The 24,428-nt window shown below is 39.9% G+C and overlaps 1 protein-coding gene across 1 annotated transcript in view; it reads right to left on the bottom strand.

Moving 5' to 3' along the window:
* Positions 1-24,428, bottom strand: part of rasgrf2a (Ras protein-specific guanine nucleotide-releasing factor 2a) — a 39,186-nt gene that overhangs the window by 12,174 nt on the left and 2,584 nt on the right. The window contains exons 2-15 of the mRNA XM_035668359.1: positions 6,473-6,579; positions 4,997-5,144; positions 4,621-4,710; positions 4,281-4,534; positions 4,085-4,164; positions 3,312-3,505; positions 2,574-2,683; positions 2,368-2,486; positions 2,103-2,266; positions 1,276-1,342; positions 1,053-1,189; positions 860-942; positions 496-744; positions 22-114 (exon numbers count right to left, since the gene is read on the bottom strand). Of these exons, the coding sequence (XP_035524252.1) occupies positions 22-114; positions 496-744; positions 860-942; positions 1,053-1,189; positions 1,276-1,342; positions 2,103-2,266; positions 2,368-2,486; positions 2,574-2,683; positions 3,312-3,505; positions 4,085-4,164; positions 4,281-4,534; positions 4,621-4,710; positions 4,997-5,144; positions 6,473-6,579 (1,895 nt within the window). The remainder of the gene's footprint in view (positions 1-21; positions 115-495; positions 745-859; positions 943-1,052; positions 1,190-1,275; positions 1,343-2,102; positions 2,267-2,367; positions 2,487-2,573; positions 2,684-3,311; positions 3,506-4,084; positions 4,165-4,280; positions 4,535-4,620; positions 4,711-4,996; positions 5,145-6,472; positions 6,580-24,428) is intronic.

Raw genomic sequence — 24,428 nt, 5'->3', positions numbered from 1 at the left:
AGTCCTGTTGATGGTATTTACTTGGACTGGTCCAGTGCAAGCTGTGTGATCTTCAGACTGTAGTCAGGACAGAGGGACATGATGGACAGACGATCACATGAATGTTGCTCGATCCTGGGACAGTGACAGAGGAGGAGGAGGAGGATGAGGAGGGCATGGTAGAGTGATAGATGAAGAAAGGAGGCGAATAATGAGAAAAGAAAATGTGGGAATGGAAAGATGGAGTGAATGCATGAGTCTGTTACATGAGAGGAGAGGGACAATGAGGATGGATGTGCAAACGAATAGAGCATGGTATTTACACGCTTCTTATGATCGGATCACAAGTTGACAGCTCTAAATACAAGTGTTACCGACCACCAAGACACAGACATATAATAAAGACTTATTAATGCACATTAATGCATATTAAAGCATTAAAGCTGTCCACTTGAGATCGGATCAGAAACAGGGCCGCAGTGTTGTTGGAACCAGGTGAAACACAGTGACGTGTACCTAACAGGTATGGAGGTAAACGGCTTCTTGTAGATGTCAGCCAGCTTGTCGATGACTACGGCAGCTGTGGTGAAGATCCTGTACGTGTGGAGGAAGGTGTTAAGGAAGTCTATGGAGAGGAAGCGCAGGTCCGTCAGTCGCTCCAGCAGACGCTCCACGCTGGCGTATCGGATCTGTGGCACCTTGCAGGAGTTGAGCGTCTTGCTGAAGCAAATGTCGACGTCGTCTTTGTGCAGTCGGGCGTCAGACCTTCAGGAAGACAAGATGCGAGAAACAGATTATAAACCTATGTAATCTTCACTGCTTCAGTTTAAAATCTTCCTTTATAAACCCCCTCAGACTGTCAGAAACCCTCTTTTCTTACTTGATCATGTGCGGCACAGAAACTTTGGAGTTCTCCTCAAACACGCTGGTCATCAGGCCGTTACATCGGATATTATCGATGCACTGAAAGAGAGGGCAGAGAAACATGATCCCTCATCCAGGATCAGAAATCCAGCTTTTCTCGACCAATTCAGATCAGTTCAAACCACCACACTAAACCTTCAAACACTGACCTGGCTGATATCGCTGGTCCATGCAGCCTTCTCTTGACGAGATGGAGCCAAGAGAACAACGGAGAAGGACTGGCCGTCGGGAGGCTCCACCACGATTTTGAACTCCAGATGGTTGAAGCCTTGACCCGCTGCGTTGTCTGCGAGGGTAAACATAAACGGTCCTTGCTTCAGTCAGCAGCCAAAGACATCAGGGTTGGATATGATCTGATATAAAAATACTCACAGTCCTCATCGCTGGCATCTAGTTCTTCGATGAGAGTACACTCTATCAGAGACAGCGCACCTCCTTGCTGTTGGGGGACAAAAAAAGGGGAGTGGAAATTCAATATTATATTTGTACTGAAATACAAACTCACTAACAAGTTGCTTCACTTGTTGTAAGAAAAAAAAATTGATAATCTATGATATTTTATTGGATTCTCAGTGATCACTTACTAATTAATCAGTACATTAAGCATAATCAATAAAACTTATATTTATCTACAGAAATCTGAAGAAACTCCATCTAAAAACAATTAAATGTGTCCACTATGCCGTCTTAGGAAGTTGTTTCATTAAGCGGCTTATTTAATCAATTACAGCTCGGTGTTCACACATATAACAAAGCTAAATGGGATTATTATTAATTATGCCAAATATATTTAACCTAGGCAGCAGCAGATGTTTTTAGATTCAGCAGCAAACAACTATTTACCTTCTCCCTGTGTTGATTCCCGAGCTTTGTTTATTTCTCCTTTGTTGGCTTTGAGCAGAGCGACTGAAACTGCAGTTTTACTCATCTACGTTTGTTAATTAAGGATTAAATATGTAATAAGACATCAAATTACATTTAGATTTTCTTAAACACTGAGACTGTAAATCAAATTATTGGTCAGGGTTTTTAAGCCATGACAATTACTCAGAGAATCCATATTTAATGAGCACATAACTGCTGTTCTACATCCTATGCATCTGTCAGCATAGTTACTGCGATTAACGTTTGTAGGGCAGGACAGAGATTTGAATAAATATAAGTTAAACAGCTTGTTAGGTGATTATTAACTGACTGACCTTGAGCAAGTGAAGCTTTCCTCCTGATGTTCGGGTACAGATGAGGAAGTGTTTGGTGAACAGAAAACACTGTCGCTCTCCTTCCTTCCTCAGTGAGAGGGAGCCCAGGCGGACCTTACTGAGCATGCCCCGCTCGCTGCTGGACGGCAGCTGGATGAGAGAGCCTGGCCACGAAGCCACAGTGAGTGAGTGAGTGAGTGAGTGAGTGAGCAAAAAGTGATGGAGCTAAAGAGTTGGAGAGCGAGGTGTTGTAGAGGGAGCTCACCTTGTCGGACGAAGGTCTGACTGGTGTCTAACAGGATGTCACAGCCCTCTACGATCATCCTCTCTATGGCCAGATTCTTCCGGATGTTCTCGGTGTCGCTCACCTCGTCGTGCATCATCCTGACAACACGAACCACCGACGTTATCATCGACAATATCAACGACTCTATCGCCACACAAATATTGAACGTGCACAAACACACTCACTTTGACAGCTCCTCCAGTTTGGATTTGGCAAATTCCAGACTCTTGCGCTCCACGTGCTCGTGAGGCGTGTGCGCCAGCAGCTCATGGAGAGTGATGATGTATCGTGGAATCTAAAACGCAGAATAAAAACACATTTGTGACACAGCTTTGTCTGAATATAAACAAGGAAAAAGAAGCTTTGGCCAAGTGTCTCATTGCCAACTTTATTTAAAAATAAACATGCTTGAAAGTTTGAAACGTGGGGAACACTTTGTATGTATGTTTGTATGAATCAGCTGCTAATAAAATATTCACCAGTTCCTACTCGTAATATGTAGGTACAGTGGAAGGTAAGACTATGGGGAACAAGGGAGTAACAATAGGGCTTTTTAGAGGAAAGTAGAAATTATCAAGTAACTAAAGAAGCACTTGAAACAGGACAGTATAATTTACTAGTATTGACACATTAAATCCAGTCTATTCCTCTCTTTTTTTAAATGATGCAGGGTTCATGATGAAGTGTTTCAGGTTCATTACAGGTAAGGTCTCTCTTTCATTTCCAGTACTGAATCATGTAGGTACCTGTTTTTTGTTTTTTGCAAAAATACCTAAAGAATAAAAATTATTTTCTTCATTCCTCTAAAATTGTTCCTCAGAGTATTGTTTCCCCTCCACTGTGCCTGCATTAAAGTAGCAGCAGGAAGTGGTAAATAAGTTATTGGTACATGAAATGTGTGTGTGTGGAGGTGTGAATGCTACCTGGAACATGGGATAAGTGAGGAACGTCTCCAACATGCGGCCCTCGCAGGCAGCGTTGGACTCGTACTGTTTCAGCAGCTTGTCAAAGTCTCTGTTCTGCTTACAGTTGGCCAGAACCTGCAGACTGTACTGGTGGTTGCGCACAAACTCCTGGTAGATGTTCAGCATGGGCAGCAGGATGTCAAACAGGTCCGCTGGGAAAGACAAAGACAAACAACACACACTAACCTTGAGACAAAAGGTATCATAGTGAACAGTGTGGCCGACGATCCTTAGATAACTAAATAACTACCAGAGTAAACTATTTCTTGTTCCAGTTAATGTAATGCAAATTGGAATTTAAATCCAGATGAAAAACAATCATATAGTGAACTGAATTATGGAAAGGATGAGATAAGGAGTCGCTCCAACTTGCATTCACCAGCACCTGACCTGCTCCACCAACCTGCACACCTCTTCCCGTTTTGCCCTTCAGCCCTGGAGTATATATATAATTCCCATTCACTCTTTGCCATACGGCCATTATGCTTCTGCCTTCGCTTTTCAGCCATCTGTTCTGCCTGTTTTGACATTGCCTGCCTTCCCATTAGACCTTTCCCCTCAGCCTGGATAATTGTACCTTTCTTCGTCTGGTTTTGACGTCAACTGTCTCTGAGTCATCTGTGTTCAGATCTGTGTCTCTGAGCCATTACAGAATCCATAATGCCAGTCTAAAATCGTATTAAATTGAAACTAATCAGCTAAAATATGACTGTAATCTCTGCATTACTCACCTAGGACGAGCGTGGGCCAGTTGGCGATGCGAGCTTGAAGACCTTGATGGAAGATCTCATGCAGGAACATGATGGTCTCACTAGAGAAGAAGAACTGGTCTCAAATCACTCTGAATGAGATTTTTCTCGCTGTAACTAAAACTAGAAGATAAAAACTGATTCACATTTATACAAGACAAAAAGAAGCTCATGGCACCTGTTGAGGAATATGCTGCTGACGTCATCGTGGCTGATGGGAGGTTTCTTGGAGCTGGCAGCCATGCGGAGCGGCCTGAGGAAGCAGTTCACCAGGATGGAGAGCTGGTGGACGTATTCCGTCTCCGCTTCCACCATGTTAAAGACAATCTGGTTCCTCTTTCTCATGCTCTCGGCATGAGGGGAAGAGATGTAGTCCTGGACGATGATCTTCCACTTCCTCCGGCACAGCCAGCCTCGCATGAAGCTTTGCACCTGCACAGCCACAGCACACTAGGTGTCTCTGTTTGCTCTTCTTTCTTTGTTTCTCTGCGCATTATTATGTGAAACCAGCAATTTACCTTTTTGATCTTTTTAATATCTGGGTCTTCCTCCTCTTGGTTGCTCTGGTAAGGCTGCATCCTCTCCTTGGTTTTGTTCAACACTACAATCTTGCACAACAACACTCCATGTGAGTACGCTGGCACAGAGGTTAAAATATTCATGAAACCACTTTGAAGGTTCAAAACAACATATACCTCCTTGCATGATAAGGAAGTAATGGTCTTGGAGTCACTGGAGCCCTGCTGGGCTTTAATTTAAGACACACCCATGCTCTAAACCCAAGTGTTTTACCATCATGCCAGAAGCATTTACATGCTTTGATCTGCATGTGCATGGCAGTAGTGTGGCTTTATGTATGCATGCACACGCAGATGTGGGTGCACTCATGCATACCTCGGCTTTAAGCCTCTCGATCTCAGTGTCCTGGTCCTCCAGCTGAGTGCGAAGCTGATTGGCTGCGACCTTCTCAGTCTCCATGATCTGGACCAGGTGGATGTACTTCTGCATCAGGATCTCACGCTCGATGATGATGTCGGAGTAACTGAAGGGAGCATGGGAAAAGGACAGGAGCAGTTATCTGACGATTCACGTTAGTCACAAACTCAACAGCCTGACATTATGTGCTTATTAAACACTAAACTGTTATCACGGTTTGATGTGAATCATATTTTCTACTGAATGTTCAGATGAAAGCAGGAAAGAAAACAAAACAGAGGGAGCGAGGAGGGAAATAGAGGTCGAGTGGCGAGATCAAGTCTATGATGTAACCAGTGTGGCAATACAACACCAGTGTGACCTAAATGTGAACCGCTGCGAGCAGAACATGTCTAATGCGCACACACACACACACACACACACACACACGTTAAACAAATATGGAATAACACGTGGTAGTTATGTCAAATGTGCATCAGTGCAAAAAGCAAGCACAAAGTGGAGAAACAGTTTGAGTTATTTAACAACTTAAAGGTCCAGTGTGTAACATTGAGGAGGATCTATTGGCAGAAATCCAATATAATATTTATAGGAATGTTATCATTAGTGTATAATCACCTGAATTACCATAAATATTAACATTATTCCTAATAATCAGTTACTGCCCAACACTAATACTGATGCATCAGTGTAAGAGCAGCATTTTACAGTTGCAGCTGCTCCAGGTGGAGCGAGTTTGAACTACTTTATATACAGTTAGCTAGTTTAGTTCAGTGGTTCCCAACATAGGGGTCGGGCCCCTCCGAGGTGTCATGAGAAGATTTTTGGGACTTTTCTCTAATCTTTGCTTTTTGGGGGGGATTATCTTGTTTCAACCTCTTCGGGCCTCAAGCAATGCTTTGTGAAAGAGGTCAAAAGGTTGGGAAGTTTAATCTTTAACATTAAAGAACGTATTTTATAAGAGTATCATCTTGTGTTAATGTAAAATCTGAGAAGAAGCTAGAAACTATAGCTGTTAGATGAATATAGGAGTAAAAAGTACAATATTTCCCTCTGAAATCTATCTCAAAACATACAGTGCTTCAGAATCAGGTTTATTGCCAAGTAAATTTTCACATACAATGAATTTGCCTCGGTGCATAGGAATCCCAATCAAGCTAGAAAAATATAAATAAAAGATAAAAAGATTAAAAAATATGTACATAATGTCCAGATAGTTAACTAAATGAGTATAGAAATGTGCATAAAAATTGACTGAGAAGTCTCCAAGTTAGCAGTGTGAGATATAATGAATAAACACCAACAGAAGAGCATTAATGTAACGCATACACACAGGGTGGGTTTAAGAGTCAGGAAATGACTCGAGGAAATGCACTCCACTGCAAACTGAACATTAAAAACAGCAGCGAAATGTTGGTTTGAGTCTTTTCTTACCTGGCTTGCTGGATGAACTCCACCCACTCATTGCAGTCTGACTCCTCCTCTGTCCGGAGCTCCAAAGGTTTCTGTCCATCGTGACCAAAAATGACCAGGAAGTAGTGCTGCAGAGCGAAAAGAGACACAATATAATCAGACCTGATTTTCTATTTATACGAGTCAACCTTAAAATATTGTCACTACATTTATTTGATACCTTTGCACAGATCAGATAATTAATAGAAAATATAAACAAATGAATTATGATGTATTATTAGAGGTTAAGATAACTACCCAGCAGTTTATAACATTAATGCATCAATAATTATAATCTAATAATATACATTGTTTACTTTTACTTTTGGTACTTTAAGTATATTTTGAATACAGAACTTTTACTTGCAACAGGGGCGTAAGAAAATAACAAATATTGTATTGCAATATTTTATTATATATTATATCGATTCTTAAAAATATTATTAAGTTGTGTTTAAACCCCCAACCACTAGATAGCAGTGTTGTCAGCATAACCTGAGGATGTTACAGCGACTGTGATGAATATAAATACAAATGTGTGTTTTTTATACTATGATTGTTTTCCCGAAATTTGATTTATTTAAAAATTAAATTGCAATATATCCCCAAGCTTACAATATCACAATATATTAAATCGTACCCCCTGTATCGTGATGCGTATCGTATCGCCAATACAGCAGCCCTATTAACAAAGTTCTCCTACACTGTGGTGTTACTACTTCTAAGTATTTTTTGGTAAAAGATCAGAGAACTTCTTCCCCCACTGGAACTCACAATGTGCAATATAATGTATGTTTTTAATTTCTATATATTTGTGATATTTTGAAACATAAAAACAAGTGTATTCATCCATCCAACTCTAAGCTCATATTAAAGACATAAACCTTAGTTTCCTAAAACAGCTGTTCACTGCAGGTTTTATCAAATGTTACTCAAACAGGAGGAAATAGTGGTGCATTTGTTGGGGACTATTTTCAACGGCGGATTAACCCACATTTGGCGCTCTACTGAGTATTTGGGGCAGCAGGACGTTGTGTGTGGGACTGAGTCAAAATAAACTACAGTGTGTGTGTTCATGGTGATGAAGGAAGATGTCACCTAGTGTAACAGTCTGCCTCACTGATGTGTTTTAATGGACACAGAGGAAGAAGATCATACATCAGGCTGCACACGATTCCTTTAACGTGAACTGACCACAGGTACATTTGGACAACTTTGCATTTCCTGTTTCCTCTTGTCAGAAATCTTACCCCTGAGTGGAGCCAAGAGGAACTTAAATAGCAAACAGAAACACTACAGCTCCTGCTAGCCTATGAGAGAAGGTGATAACTCAGATATTAAATGAATCTATTGAAATAATAACCAGTGTAAATACTGTTTCCTAAAGCTCTGAAAAACAGAACATATTGTCATGGACTATTCCAGTAATAATACCATAATAAAGCAGTGAGATTATACCTTTTTATATGCAATGTTTTATTAAATATGAATACATTTTAATTACACATCTGATGTAAATAATGGGATGAGGACTAATGGCCCACAGGATCAGTCATTTCCACGCTTTGAGGAGGCATGCTTGGTGTCACATTGGCTGCTCATCATTTGCATAAAGTTGAGGTTCAGGCTACTTAATGCAAATCGGGGGACGTCCGGCAGGAAACTCTAAAAACGTGTAAGCTTACGACCGTCAATCCTAAGAAAGACAGACTGGATGGTTCATTTCTTGGTTCGGTTTGAAATCCTGGAGCAGAAAGTGTTCGTACAATCAGTTGCAGCCATTGACAGTTTATACAATGGACAGACCTTCTGGGTCTGTGAAGTGACTTAAACCTGCATTCTGTGTAACGGCCAGCAGGGGGCAGCTCGACTGGCTGCAATAAAACACAGATACCATTCAGTCTTATGAAGAAATTACTTGAACATGATTTATTAGCTCAGTAAACGTTTCCTGATGATTTCTGGTCTCAGTTCTCTAGTTTCAGTTCTTCTTCCATCACAGCATGATTTTCATTTAGTAACACTGATGTCCCATTTAGAGTAAATACAGACCATACGTAAGCAGGGGATGCTTTAGGGCGGGGCTACTTTGTGATTGACAGCTCATTCTCATGAGTCCTTCCAGCTCAACGCACCAAACTACAGATCAAACTGTCAAACTGCTGATCAGGATATGGATCCAGATTGCTGTTGTTTGACTATTTCCTCTCTCTCAAATCTTGTTCACAAACACGATTTTACTTTATTTATCTGAAATACGAGCTCCGGTGTACCAGGCGAGAGCGCCATTGTTCCAAACCAAGAGCAGCCAATGAAAGCAGCTCAACTCGCAGTACATCACCTCCGCTGGCTCCAACAAACTGTCATGGCGATGACCATAACGCCAAACTCAAGGCTTCGAAACAGTTCTCCACAAACCGTTGGGTAACATCACAATATTTTCACACTTGGTTGCAGCCAAGTGTTTGAGGGGTTAGGAGGGTGTGGTCTTTTGTTGGTCAATATATATATATATAACAACAAGCATCTGATGCTGGGAAGCGATGCGATCCCTCACGTCTAAAACTGCCCCTGTAGACACTCAGCAGCCTGATTCATTAAAGGGAGAATGATTTATCCATCATCACTTGCACTTTCAGTAATGACACTTCCAGTATTCTCCTCCATCACTTGTGTCCATTTACACTCACTCTTGGCACAGACACTAAACAATCAGCCATTTTACTTTCAACAACATAAACTTAAACATCTACATCACCGACAAACGCCACAATCAATGTCACAAGCACTGACTCACAGGGTCAAACTTAAACAGTGTTTAAAACATAAAGTGTGGAGTCACAGCACTCAGAACTCACAAAACTGTGCAAATATCAACATTTCAATCATGGCACTGATAGAAGTACAGTCAGGATCGATTCAGCTGCTGCAACTGTAATGCCTATTGCATTATATCGCATTACTCTGCCCACTTTAAGTTAATACAGTAATTTGATCCTTGCAGATTTGCCTGTGCACATTTCAAGACATAACTTTGATGCATTATTATTCAACGTGTTCACTGACAACAAACAATGTAATGTTCAGCAGCTCTCAGATCTCTCATTATGAAACCTGATAGATATTAGTCCAAACTTTAAGCACTGTTTTCATGCAGTGAAAAGGTAACTTTGACCTCTCCTTTAACTCTCCTGGCTTTCTCTCTTGACTGTTGAAACGTTCATTTCTAGTCTATATCCCGTAATTTCCAGATGGTTACAATGCCATCCTGAGGTTAAGTTACGGAGGAGCACAGTGAATATTTCATCCCCCACCTCCCCCTGTAATGTTAATCCCGTCTGAATCGGGCTTTAGTCCGATTATAGGGCTAGTTTATTACCGGTAGAGGATTACCTTTCTCAAAAGATTTGACAGGTTGGTTTTCTTACTGAGTTGTAATGAAAATAAAACAGACAGTTTGGAAAAATTAAGACTTTGGTTGGCATTAAAACAAATTTGTTAACGTCCTGAGAGGGGCCCGCACTCCTGCAGCTCCATCAAAGGGTCATGTCTTCCAGGAGTGTCATGATGCCTCTGGGTTCTAACCTACTTGGCCACCCTGTCTTCATAGCACCGTGTCCTGCCTCTCTGTCAAAACACATTACCAGCGACGAGCAGTCATGTCACAGCACATCAGGTCACCTCCAGCATCGCCGCACCGATATCAGTGAGCTAATTAAGTGAATTACATGAGTGCCTCTGACAGGTCTTTGGTTGATTCAAGGATAATGTTCGAGAAATGACACCACCTTCCTAACCAACATCAATGACAAGAACACATGCTCACACAAAAACATTTGAACATTTTAAAATCTCGAGGCACAAAAATGTCAACCCTGACGCCATCTCATTGTTCTGATAGCGTATTATTCACAAAACCCCCAAAATGTCAGAAAAATGTCCCAATGGACCGAAAGCCCATTATTCCAACAGCGTGTTGTTCTAAAAACAAACACTCATTGCTCTGAAGGCCTGTTGTACACACTCTAGTATTACAAACTTACACCATCACCGACTTAACTGACTTACCTAACATACTTTAATTCAAACTCTCACAATCTTTTCCTAAACCTAACCAAGTAGTTTTGATGCCTAAACCAACCTGCAGCCGTTTCACAACATTAAAGCTATAATATGTTAAATTCCCACATTAAAATGTCTATAAACTCTGACTTTATGTTCTATATGTAGTTGAGTTCTTACATTATCCCAAATGTTTCCAACAATGTTCAAACTCAGGTAACAGTGCGTTTCACTAGCCGCCTGTCGATGGCATCATATCCCCTTTGTGTCTGCGTCAGCGTTGTGGTTGTCTGCCAGAAGCTGTCATACATTGACTGTTTATCCAGTCTGAAGCCACATTTTTACCATCCACTGTTTAGATTTTGGTTGCTTTTTAACGATAGGATCTTTAGTCTCGACATCTGGATCTTAAGTTATCAGAGAAACAGCTGAGCTTACATGTTAAGCGCAGCTCGGCTCGCAGCCCCTCCAGACATCCTTTTGTCTGTCCAACAGGTGGAGAAGCAGTGATTTAAACAGCATTTTAACCATAAAATCTGGTGTTTTGTTATTTCGGGACAATGGACTCTGACAAATAGGACATTTTTCGACTTTGGGGGTTTTGAATAAATGGCCTTCCTGATACATTTGCCACTTTCTTCAATTTTAAGAAACAGTTTAGGGTCACGATGTGATGTAATAATGAAAGATTTAAGTTTACTTAAGTTTATAAATAATGTAATCTGCTTGTGGCAGACGCTCCGCCACAGCACTGTCTTGCAAGCAACCAGATAGTATCCGCTGCCGTATCACCAGATCAACAGCGCAGCTTCTTCCTAAAGAGCTTTGAGACTCCTCAGTTATCCTCTGTATAACCATAAATAATAGATTTTTGTGTTTTGTGTGTCTTTAAATGAAAAGGAGTTGCATTTCATTGTACAACCCCTGTGATTTGATAGAACTGAATGCATTTGAAGATTTAGTATATAATCTTTTCGACCACAGAAACATGTGTGGTCCCAACAGGAACAAGATAATCTGCATCACATCCTCAGACCAGAATGATGAATGAAAGATTAAAGCTGACATTTATGTCTTGAAGCAAACACATGCTAGTGTTTTAGACTTTCATATGAATGCAAAACCCCACATAAAATGTTTTTTATACATATGTGTCTGACAACACTATCTATGAACTTATTTTAAAGACAATCGATTTAAACGTCTCTACGGGCAATCAACCGGAACTGAGTTCAGTCATTTATTACATATTATCATCCATCCCACTGATCTCGTTCAGGGGCCACTTGATTATAAACGTCAGGTGTCATACATTATTCAGAAAAGTAAGCATACATGCATGTGTAACTTTTGTGAACATGCTGACTTTTGATTTGCGTTAGCGTTTGTGCATGAGTACATTCCTGACGGCCTGTGCGTCAACACAATGTCACATTGTCTCATGCAAACCGCGTTTTCAAACCCCATTTCTTGTTTTATTTCGACTTCCGACTGTATATATCTAAACTGTGACAGCTGCGTGTATAAGAAAAGAACCATTCAAACATCGGGCGCTCGGTACAAACCTACCCCTCGGGACTGCCCCCCGACGTCCAGAGTTTTAGTAGCTACAGTGCACACATAAAATCTGATTGTATGGAGTCTGTATAGAGCGGGTGTTGTGCTTTAAATGTGTTTAAATTTGATATGTATATGGGCAGGAGTTCCGTCCCAGTCGAGGTTGTTATTTTCATTTTATTCTGTTTTGAGTAAGCAGCACGTAAGAGAACTTCTAAAAGGTTTGGTTTAATTTATTTCACTGATTAGCAACAAAGGCTCTTTATAGTTAGGCCTTTTGTTGTCATCTTCATGTAAACTTAAGTTACAAAAACTGGCATAAATTAACTTATTTGACCAAAATCCAACTGACTTTTAATGATTAAGTGTGTCCTCTGTCATAACAGATAATGTGATGACAGCTAACAGTTGGACAACATTTCAGTCATTTAATATGAATGGAAATAAGTGGAGACATTAATAGACGTGTCGTATAATTATTTTATCACTAGAGTCTAAACAAACAAGTAGAACCCTGAAATATTGTGAGTCTAATAAATGAGCTTCACAAACAAATGAATATCATCATCAATCAATCAAGTTTATTTGTAACGCCTTACAAATAGGCCGAAGGGTATGCGCAAAGTGCTTTACAACAAAGCATAAAACAAACATTAATACATAGCAAAACATACAGATACAATTAAAAAGTGTTAGTAGGTGCCAGGCGGCTGCAGGACAATTCAAAGCTTCCAGAAAATGCATTTAGAACAAGGAGGGCAGACGAAGGAGACACTAAAGACAGTATTGCCCTAAGTCAGAAATTAAATGCTAATTAAATAAAGTGGTCTTAATATAATATCATTTCGTTCTGAAAACACACATTTACTGCAGACTGAGAGCTGTAAAACAAATTTACTCTCTAAACATAGAAGCCTAAACTGGAAATTAAACTCTATTGTATACAATACTGAAGTTCTTTAAAAAGGAAATATGGAAGGATAAATAGAATAAAAATATACTTAATCTTTAAATGTTACCCCACTCATATAATAAATATCTAAATTATCATCTAAGGCAATTTTTCCTGCCTGATAAAGAGACATTTGTTCGCTGTGTTTTAGTAGCTTTTTACTTATTGAACCCGAAACATCACAGTCAAACATATAAATTAAACGCAGTATCCTGCTGGAACGCATATTTATCTTAAAAAAAAGAAAAAAGAAAGAATTGATAGATAAGCGCATAGCATCTTGAAAATTGTTCTCCTGCCTTGAGGCCAGCCCAGGGGGAGAAAGTAGGCCTGTATCAGTAATGATGTAACACGATGAAGGCGGGTCAGAGACGCTTTGCTAGCGTGTGCCGGCTACGGACCAGGGAGAGGCTTAAGGGGCTTGTTCGTGTTGTGTTTTACTGTGTATAGTGTGTTGTGTGTGGTGTGTGTGTGGTGTCGAGGTGGGGGCAGGGAGGGAGGGGTTAGCATACCATCAATGGCTTGTACGCAGCTCCTCAGCATTGCTAATGCGCGGCTTCCCCAGCCACAAGCCTGCTTAAGCTGAGGATAACAATAGAGAGGATACAGGGGAAAAGAAAAACGAACAGACATGAACGACAGACAGACAGGGAGAGAGAGAGACAGACAAGATGGCAAGAGCTTTGAGCGCCAGCCTTCGCGCCGCACTCAGCATGCACTGTCGCGGTCACAAAAAGTCAGACTCATCACCGTCTGGTTGAAAAGACTCAGCATCGATTACAACACCAACAGCAGGCACGGCGTTACCGACGTTTGAATCCTTTCGCTTCGTTCTTCCTCGCCTTAGAGAGCACAAACTGATTTTAAAGATATTTAATTCAAATAGGACTCACTCTGTTAATCCAAAACTGTATAGACAACTGGTTGTGCTATTGTTAGCACAGTTTTTTAGTTTATCTTTTATTTCCATGTCATGCTAAAGCATCGGGCACATCCAACATGGGGATTCAAAGAAGCCCCGCTGTTTTGCAAAAATAGAATCCTCCCCAGTAAAACAAAGAGCAATAAAAAATATATAGCACTACATTGATAAAGTAATTTCTGTTCAGATGAATGCTCACTGACAATAAGTGAACAAACTGTTCCCTTATTTCAGATTTCTTCAAAATTCCAGTCTTGACATAAAAACAGCATCCACACAGCTATTGCAGTCATTTTCAAACTGAGTGAACATCTTAAAAGATTAAAAAATTAGTAAAAAATGGTTTTATGCTTAGCTGAGTTCCGGAAAAGTTTGAGAAAAGCAGAATGCCAAGCAGTGGAAGTGACTTAAACGTGCTTCCAGTGAGGAGCTGACAAACATCAGATCGGTGTGGAAGCGATGAGGAGACTGTAACGCGTTCCCTCACAAGTTAATGACATGAGAACTTGACCACAATATGTTATTTCCATCCCTGTTTTCCACCATCAGAGGCTTTGACTGAATCTCTTTTAAAGAATCAGTGTGTAGGATTTAGTGCAAATACGGCAGTGTAATTGCTTGAAATTGCGGTCGCTCTCGCTTCACCTCCCCCCCCTCCCAAGCACGCGGAGAAAACTACCGTGGCCAGGGAAAAGCTTGCTAAAGTCTTTATCTAGGAGTCAGTGTTTTGGTTTGTCGTCCTGCTGGGCTACTGTAGAAACCGATGGAGGAATCCACATAGCAGACCCCACCAGAAGAAGATCCCTCTGTAGATAGAAAACTCGCATTCTAATGAAAACCTACTATGAATTTCAATTCATTGACAAGCAGTCCTCCCTCAGTGTTTACATCCGACAACACCATTTGGTTCAGGTTCTTCATCTGCCAGAGCAAACTATTGGATGGATTGCAATGAAATCTTGTGCAGAACTTTATGATCCCCAGAGGACGAATACTACCGACTGCTGTAGTTCTCAGCCCTCAGTAGGTGATGTAGCTCTTCAGTGTAAGTCAGTCTCTCTGTGGCTGAGTTGTGAACTTTCTGCCATCATTACCACACAGTTGTACCTGAATTATTCACTCGTTTCATCCTGACCTGCGTTTAACTGTCATTCAATAACAGTGCTGTGTGCGTCGTCATGCAGACATTTTTATTAACTTTCATAATCAACTGTCTGTTATTTCTTTCAAATCCCTTATATAATGGAATATATAATTTCCGTTGACTAATGTATAACGGGGCACTCATGCACATAAATAGATGCTGAATTAATTAACGAATGATTAGTAGCAAATGGCTTCATCCAAAAGGCAGGAACATTTGTCCACGAGTCTCTGGTGTAACACGGTTATACTGCAAACAATCTTTGCTCATTTAATTTGTTAATTGTGTTATTATTATTTAACTTAATGTACTCGTGCTGCTTAATAATGCATTGTTTTACATTATCGTTTATGTTAGTAATGAGGCTGATTCAAAGCTTCAAGTACAGAAACATGAAGGATTCCTAAGACAAGTTAACACCACCACGCCATGAAGACACAGACGGAAAAAACTGATTTAAAATATCCACATGGCACATTTACACACATACCATCACTCCACACAGATTGGCTTTATAAAAGAGAAGAGATCAAGTGATTTTAGCTCTTTGTTTCTCAGGCTTTAGAGGTCTATTGCACATGTATTGCACTCAGAGAGAGACAGACAGATCCCACTCACAGTACAGTAGGCTACAAATAGCACAGGTACCAGCAGTGTGTAGTAGAGTCTGTGTGCGAGGTGCAGTTGTGTTGACTTGGTATTCAGACAGTGACTGCAGGCAAAAAGGACCAGCAAGGATGCTATTCTTAGTCGAGCACAGCAGCATCCCAGAGCACCGCCACGTTAGCCACGAACGCACAAATAACCGACAGCACTGCATGTCCATGCTCCAGAATCCTGTTCAACACAGAATCCGGCTGTAATTCATGAATACTTTAATGAGTTTTAACACATTGAGGGATTTATTTGTAAAAATAGATCTCTAGTTTTATTTGTTTTCCTAAAATCGTGGTTTTTTGCACACTCCAGGCAACATCAATACATATTATTTTCAGATTTCTATGAAGCAAAGCAGTCAAACATGGACGTATGATGAGTAAATACTTTAAAAGTGTCATCAACACATTAATTACTGCTCTCCTTTCTTAAAATATAATTCCCCTTTAAAACACGAGCAGAATGTTTGTCCTGTTGTCGCCTTCGACTGTAAACCAACGCTCCGTGAAGCTCTTTTCACTTCCAATCTGTGTTTCTATCACGTCCAACTTTCTGTATGTGCTACAGTACATTAGCCACTTCAACCATCAACCCTCATCACCATGGAAACACCTCAGTCAGGTGGCGCATGGGTGAGGAGCGTATAGTGGGCAGCGGCATTAGCATAAAGCAACGGTGGGCATCAAAATCACCCCAGACTTCACATCTGGCCCGACCCTTCAAAATAAAAGCACCGATACGGTTTGACTGACCGACTGCTCCGCGTACTTTACACCAGAACAGTCTGTGGTTCCTCTCAGCTCAGCTGTTTAATCGTCTTTTAGCTCATTGTTTTGGTTTTTACGGCATGCAGCTTTACTGTTTTTTCATCAACCTCCTTTCAGCATCAGCAGGCAGCTGTTTTCAATATAAAAACGGTCAGATAAACCAACTGTGCTACGAATGTAAAGATAAAATCATGATACCAATATGTGCAGTTTCACTTCAATTGTTTTAAAAAGGGATTTCATCTTCAAATTAATGATAAATTAGTTCCTCGAATTAATTAGTATAAGATTCAATTTGAGCAGATTTTAACAACAAAAGCTGTTTGTGCTTTTCACAGGCCGATCAGGTCTTTATTTATCTTTTAAGCTACAAATCAGACAGTTGTTTCTATCTGAAACAACCAACTCAGCACGATACGAGCGACTGCACAAAGACAATAACAGGCCTCTAATTCAATGACTTACATCAGCTTTGAGCCTGGCTTATGTTTCCAGTTCATTAGGCAGTAAATCACAGCAGTGAGTTTTATTATCACTCACTGTTGTTCATATTTAATAGCCTTTTTAACTCATCTGAGACTAATCCAATGAAGGGGGAGGTTCCAAACATTAGCTGTGCAGGTGTCATTAGCTGAAAAGGGCTGTTTCTAAATGTGCATATATATTATTTCTAAGTTATTACTGTCCATTGGTTAGTTATTTATTGTTGCATGCACTAAGGCTGCACAATATGGTAAAATAGGATTATTTTGGGAATGATCGTTTTTGCATCATTAATTGATTTTTTCACTAGAAAAAAACAATTAAATTCATGATAATGTGAAATTTTCGGGGGTCTGTATAAAAACAAACATGTTTTCTTTAATCTGGAGACCTCTGCAGGACGACAGTGCTTCATTATAAAGCTGTTTCTCACACATTTTACCTTTTATCAAAACATTACAGCTTCTGCAGTTTGCATGTTCTGATTTTGATTAATTGTGCAGTCCACAAGTGCAGAGCCAACATGGACAAATCATGACACACCAAGAACATGGCTGCACTGGTGACTGTCAGACAAGAACAAAATACTTCCTATATATAATATTACATTGCAAACAAACAGCGCTGCCTCCTCTCTCTACGAATAAAATCTGCCACAAAAACTTGTTTTTACAATCACAGGAACACATCAGGAATAAAGGATATTTCAGCAAAAATAGTTGAAATCATTATATAATAAGGAATAAAACCTGAATTTGACTCCATCAGAAAGTGGTATGTTCATCTTATCAGGTTCATGCAGCCTTTGAGAAATAGGAAAAGTAGATTTAATCATATAAAACAACATTGAGTGGAGTTCAAATGTGACCCGCTAATGAGAGGCTGATCCTCACTGAACCAAGATGAGGATAACACTAATATGGAAGCAATAAAAGCCATAGTGATCAACTTCAATTATCTATCAGCTACAATGACAAGTTGAATTTAAGCAATTTAAATATAGTATTTATTTTGGATGGGGGTGGGCGACAGATATTGCGATTGTGATATAATTCACAATTAGATTTTACTGTTAGGTGGTCAGTTTCTTATTAGATGAGTCTGTTTTGTGATGCTGGGAATCAAGTCACCCAAAAATCCATTTCCAAAAGGAAAAAGTCACTTATTTATTTATTAAAAGTCACTTTTTTCTTTCCAAATTACTTCTATTATTTCCCCCGCTAACTAATAATTCCTCTCGTTCACTAACAGTAAAGTAGTTAAGGTGATGAATGATAAAAAGCAACTTTAAGAAGATGAGATTGTGCTCACAAGAACAAAGAAGCATCTTCAGAATATCGAGATCAATATACCGATCACAGTCATGTTAATGAACAAGATTATTATGACTCATTATTCGATTGAATAATTAATGCTGCAGAGTATCTGAGAAGAGAGCGGACATCAAATGATCCGAGTTATCAGTCGTCCAGAGTGCTTTGATGCCCTCTGATGTTTTTGTCTGACTTTAATGTTGCTCCATTAAAAACCTGCAGCCCACAGTGCCTTTCATAAGCCGGAGATCAAACAATGACTGCTTGTGTCATCTTGTTACTGTTAGTCTGGATGTTAGATGTGCTTCCTCTCAGCTGCACTGCTGCATCTTCATACATGAAGGACAATGACGTATCAGCTACTATCAAGGTTCAAGGTTACTGTATGTGTACCCAGAGGTAGAACAAACTCTTAAACTCTAAATCAAACAATTCAGACAATAGGCACAGGATAAAGGATAAAGGATAACTATAAAAAGGATCTAAAAACAGGGTTTACAAAGAGAGATCAATGAAAAACACTAAAACAAATAACCACCAGAATAAATGCAGGTAAAAACAGAAAAACCTCTGTGTCATGCTTCTACAACTTCTTCATGTGAGTGATCACTGCTGAAATAAAGTTATTTTTATACCGCTTTCTTCTGTATCGTGGGACTATAAACTTAGGTAGCTAGAAGGATGGGAGTCGTCATGTAAAATGGAGCTGATTATTTGCTAACCAACTATTTTATAATCAAATATTTGACGGTTCCAGCTTCTAAAAAAAAGGAATTTGCTGCTTTTCATCTTCTTATATTCTAGTTAATTGAATATATTTCTTTTGACTGTTGTTGTTAAACAAGAAATTTGTCAGGGGTCACCATGAGCTCTAGAATAATTGTGATGGGTGTTTTCTGATGTGTTATTGACTAAATAATGAATTAATCAATAAAGAAAGTAAGCAGCGGAGCCTGGTCGTGGAGAGAGGCCACCACAGGCTGCCCAGAGAAGAAAGAATGTGCACCCACTGCACACGGCAGGAGCTGCACTTTTTAAACCACCTGCCAGCTGTACCGAGACATCAGACACATACACACACCAGATTATAACTAGCCAAAAAGACTTCTGAAAAATGGCTAATAAATCCCAAATCTGTGGGGTGAAATACAGCAATGTGCAAACACAGCACGAAGATTTGTGAGCTGTGGAAATCCAATGAAATCCACCAAATATTGAAACTTTTATGAGAGAGAGCGAATGCTGGACAGCACACACGCTCTTGTAGGCATCACTCTGCTTTAGAGTTGACCTCTTCTCACGTAGTCTGGGAGGCGAAACCAAGGAAGGCACTGGCCCTCACTTTCAACACATCACTTGGACGTCCAGCACAAGAGAGGAGCGCTGTACCACAGGAAAACAATGGTTTTACAGGCCTTTCTAGCACTGTGGCGCTGCGTGATCGGCCCCTTGCACAACAAATTCTACCATTTTTTGTGTGAAACCTGAGAAAGTCTTCCAGGAGTGACTGTCTGACTGTCTCACCTCTCTCTCTGACGTCTGGTTTTTCACCCCAACTCCGAGTGTGGCCCCTGAGAAACAGCAATAAACTCTGTCGACTTCACACAACACGTCACTGAAGTAGTTCTTTCCTATCCCAACCCGACCCTCGCTCTCATTAACTGACTGCTCTGGAGGCCGTTGAAAGCGGCTCAGCTGTACTGTCTAGCTGAGTATCAGTGGCAGTATTCACAGCAGTGAGGAGTAAACAGTAGCCACAGTGCAGGCAGGCAGACAGCCCCCCCCCGCAGCTCTAATGCCAAGCTGTCACACTACATGGGTCGCAGCTTAACAGCACTGTCCTTTCTCAATGACTTTAGTTTGTGTGACAGACAGAGAGACGGTTTGTTAACTGAATGTTCTGGCTTCAGTCCATCAAACTGTGCACGAAGGAGAAACAGCTGCTTTCTCTTAATCACTGTATTAGATTTGAAGCAAAACCAGCTATTATTAGTTTGATCAACAAAATAAAAGTATTCTGAAATATAGATTTAATTATGGCTTTAAAACACTCAAATGTCGCCTCTAAACATGTTAAACATCCTCATCACTGAACACCATAAAACGTACTACAATACAATTATATTCTTCTTATCAAGTTGTTTTGTCTGTATTTTAGTCTTAAAAGTCTGATTTAAATAAAACAAGTGAAAATAATCTGCCAGCACAGTTAACATATTCAATTCAATTATTTAAAGTCAAGTTGAATTTTTCTTGATTCTAGTGCTGCCTTATTCTAAATTCAAGATACAGAAACTTAAGCAGTCCAGTTTCTGGTCATTTCAATCTGGTCTGTACAAGTGTGTGTGAAATGAATGCCAGATAAGAGATTATTAAGAGTTATGTCGTCCTCTGCATCTCGCTACCAAAACCTTGATGTTTGACAGCAGGATTCACAACACAAGGGAGGTGTCAGAGAAACGTCTGATGACACAACACAGCGCTCCATTATCAGCCATATATGTGTGAGTAAAGTGGACTTTAAAGGCCAGTAAACATTTTGCATATACCACAATCTCAAGCCAAATTACAGATTCTATGATTTAGTTTGGTTTTTGGAGTAAAGGCACTTACTAAAATCTCTTTTATGTGCAGACAAGCCGCCGTGTGAGTGTTTCTCTGCCGGAGGAAAAGGACTCAGGTGCTGGTTGAAGGGAAAACTGCAAAAGGCGATTGACAAACTGTGTTGATGACTCCTCTCAGCTGGGAGTGCACAGATGTACGGCAGAGAGAAAGAAATTCATCCAGACTCCATTTGTAATAGTTCAGAAGCTAAAAATAACAGGAAGTATCATTTGCAAGTATAAAGAATAAAGAATTTGGAGGAATTTATTTAAGCTACCTCAGAGTTTTACTCTTATCTTATGAGACGCTGACAGTCTTGCGACAGTTCAGGATTATTTGTTTCAATTCTTTGAACACCCCCCTTGATTAAACTGAAGTCTACAGCCATGCTAGCAGCTCTGTGGGGCGAAACAGGAACAAATGCTACACACTGAAGTTTGTTTCCAGGTCTCTTAGCGTGGAGTTGTGAGACCTCGGTAACTGCTCCTCTACAGCGTCAGATGTCGGTAGCCCAATAAAACATGGAGGTCTGTGTGATTGTGTTGAAAGTAGGGATCTCACGAGAACCGATACTAAGTCTTGGTGGAACATTTTTACTGTGGTATAGTTAATTGTGGAACTTCACCAGTATTGGTAGAGAGCCTAGCTTGGTTCTTTGCCCCATAACTGTTAAAAGTCAGGTTGATTTGCGTGAGAAGAAGTCGTCTGGAGAGCGGAGTATTGCCTGTGAGAGTGTATGCTGGGCCTCTCTCTGTGCTTTATTTCTCGTTCACAGCTCTTGCTTGTTGAATTTGTGTGTTAGGGCTTCTATTGTGCGAGTGGCAGTTCATATCTGTGTAATAATAACATCTGCTTGCACGAGGAGCCTATGAGGTCCCCACAGAGCATGTTGTGTAATCTCAGTCTGTGGTGTGTTTGGGTTCTGAGTTGTGAACCACGCATCTCCATTCTGCCCTTCTGCATTCGCACTGTCCCAACTTGTGGCCTAAGCGCTCGCCAACCTTTTGTGAGTTGCACTTTTAGATTTTAGCGATCTATCAATTAATTAATTGGTTTACACTGATTAGGCAGGATGAGTAAATGGACTCTTAGTAGATTATTGTCAGCGAACAAATAACTTCCGCGCCCGCAATTCCAACTCAAAGTGCTTCTAAAAGACTAAACACCGCTGGGTTATTCTATTGAAAGCATCGGTTTAACATGGAGGTTCGTCAAGTACACAGAGTAACCCTCCCAACCATTTTCTCCCTTTAGGTAGCCCTCACTCTCAAAAAAGGTGTTATTATTTATTTATGGTTTATTTTTTAGGGAGAGACACAGTAAACAAAGACAGGCCGAAACACAAAGGTAAAAAATGATGCATAAAAACACAGATTACAAAACTACATGAGTACAGGAGTTTGTTGCTGAAAGATTTGATTGGTCTCTTAAAAGTGATGAAGTTAGGAGTCACTTTCAGGATTCTGACAGAAAAAGCCGTCTGAGTAAAAGATGTTTAACAGGATAAAGCTGCTGCCGCTCTGCAGTCTCATGATGTTATTTAGATTCTTGACTTGCACTGTGCTTGTTTTCTTGTTTACTATGTTTATTGTGAACATTATGCACCAAAATACAAAACCTACTTAATAAACCCGATTCTGAAAGGTTGACATAAAATATAACTACACAGTGAGATCAGAAGGTAATTAAAAAAACAGACTTTTTAAATGCTGAAATACTCGCTCACACTTTTATTACTAGTCGTTTAGATTATTGTGATTCCCTTTTTACTGGATTACCTCTGAAAGCTACAGCTGGTTCAGAAACCTGCAGCCAGAGTCTTTAAACTATAAACATGGATCACTCCACTGTACTGTGTTTTTTAGAATTGATTTTAAAGGGATTTTATGTGTTTATAAAGCTTTAAATAACCTTGCTTAACCGCACATAAGAGACTTTATTTTAATTTATGTTCCAGATCACCGAGGTCCTCCACTGCTTCTCTTTTAAATGTTCCTTATGTGTCCTATAAAAGCACCGGATATTAGTATTTTTAAAAGGAAATTAAAGACCTATGTTTTTAATCTGGCTTTTGGAGTAATGTTACAGTCTTAGTTTTTAGATTTTAATCATTAGTTTTTACATTATTTGTCTCCCTGGTGTTTATTTTTATATCGACTTCAACTTTCTTCATGTTTTACATTTTATTGTTTCTATTGTATTTATTTATAGACTTGCAACATGTTATTTATTGCTCTTTTTATGTGTTGTTTCAGTCTGTTATGTGAAGCACTTCGGGCTGCATGTTTGTATGAAAGGTGCTATAAATAAAAGTTGAGTTGTTCTCCTAAAATAAAAGAATCAGACTGTCCTCTCTCCAACAACAACAACAGCAATAAAAATGACAATCTCCTCTTCCCTAAAGCCAAAACACTGCAGCAGAGAGAGAGACGGAAGCCCACCTGTAAACATTCATAAAGCCAGAGTTTGAGAGAAACCTCACCTCCTGTGTCTCAGCACACTCTCACCCAGCTGGAGCGTGACTGCAGATTGATTGTTACCACCCTAAAAGCTGCGGATACACAACAACACTTCTGCTTTTTGGCTTCTAGAAACGGAGTCAGGGTGTCAGAGGAGGGGCGACAGATCACCTGCGTATCAATGTATTAAATATATTAAATGTAACTGATACGATCCGGCTTGGATAAAAAGTGCACCGAATGTGGAAAAGGAAACTAGCTTTCAACCAGTAGTCTACATTACGCCAGCTGCTGATGGGATGAAACACGTCTTCATACCCTGCAGCAGCAAAAAAAACAAAAAACAAACATTTAAAATTAGCTTTCAAAAGAAGAGATATTTTTATGAGGGCTACTTGTGTTTACAATTAGATTATCAATAGAAAAAAGGCTCTTTATGTCTGTCTCATTACACAGGACAATGTGAGAGGAGCAGCTGATGATGGGATGTTTCTGCAAATATTCTTCTGCAAAACATGGAAGTATCAGAGCGACGAACACCGTGTTCAAGGCTTCTAAACATCTAACAAGTTGAGTTTTGAGCTGGAAAGATTACTGTACTAATCAATGGACTGAAAATTACACAGAAACAGAAACTATTTTTTATAATCTTCTGTTTATTATTTTGAGGAAAAAATGGAAAATATTCACTGGTTCAAGCTTCTAAAATGGGAATATTTTCAGATTTTCTTCATCTTCTATAGTCGTGTTTCCACCACAGGAGCTTCACACAGGAATTATGAACCTTTGGAGGAACTAAAGTGTCTAATTAAAGGTTGTAGATCAGACCAAAACAGTGGAAAAAAATAAAACTCACCAATACCGCCTTTGTTAGTCTTTCCAACTATCTCCAACACTAGTTTAACCTTTAATTCACAGAGTCAGATGTGAAAATATTTGTTAAAAAAAGGTCTGCAATGGCTGCAACGCAAGGTAACGTTGCTAAGAGTTCTTATTTCTGCCACTGACAGACTCAGGT

Source organism: Morone saxatilis, unplaced genomic scaffold (genome assembly GCF_004916995.1).
Source record: "Morone saxatilis isolate NCDOM2014 unplaced genomic scaffold, NCSU_SB_2.0 Contig21, whole genome shotgun sequence".
Taxonomy (NCBI): Eukaryota; Metazoa; Chordata; class Actinopteri; family Moronidae; genus Morone; species Morone saxatilis.
This window is presented reverse-complemented; position numbering and strand designations above follow the sequence as displayed.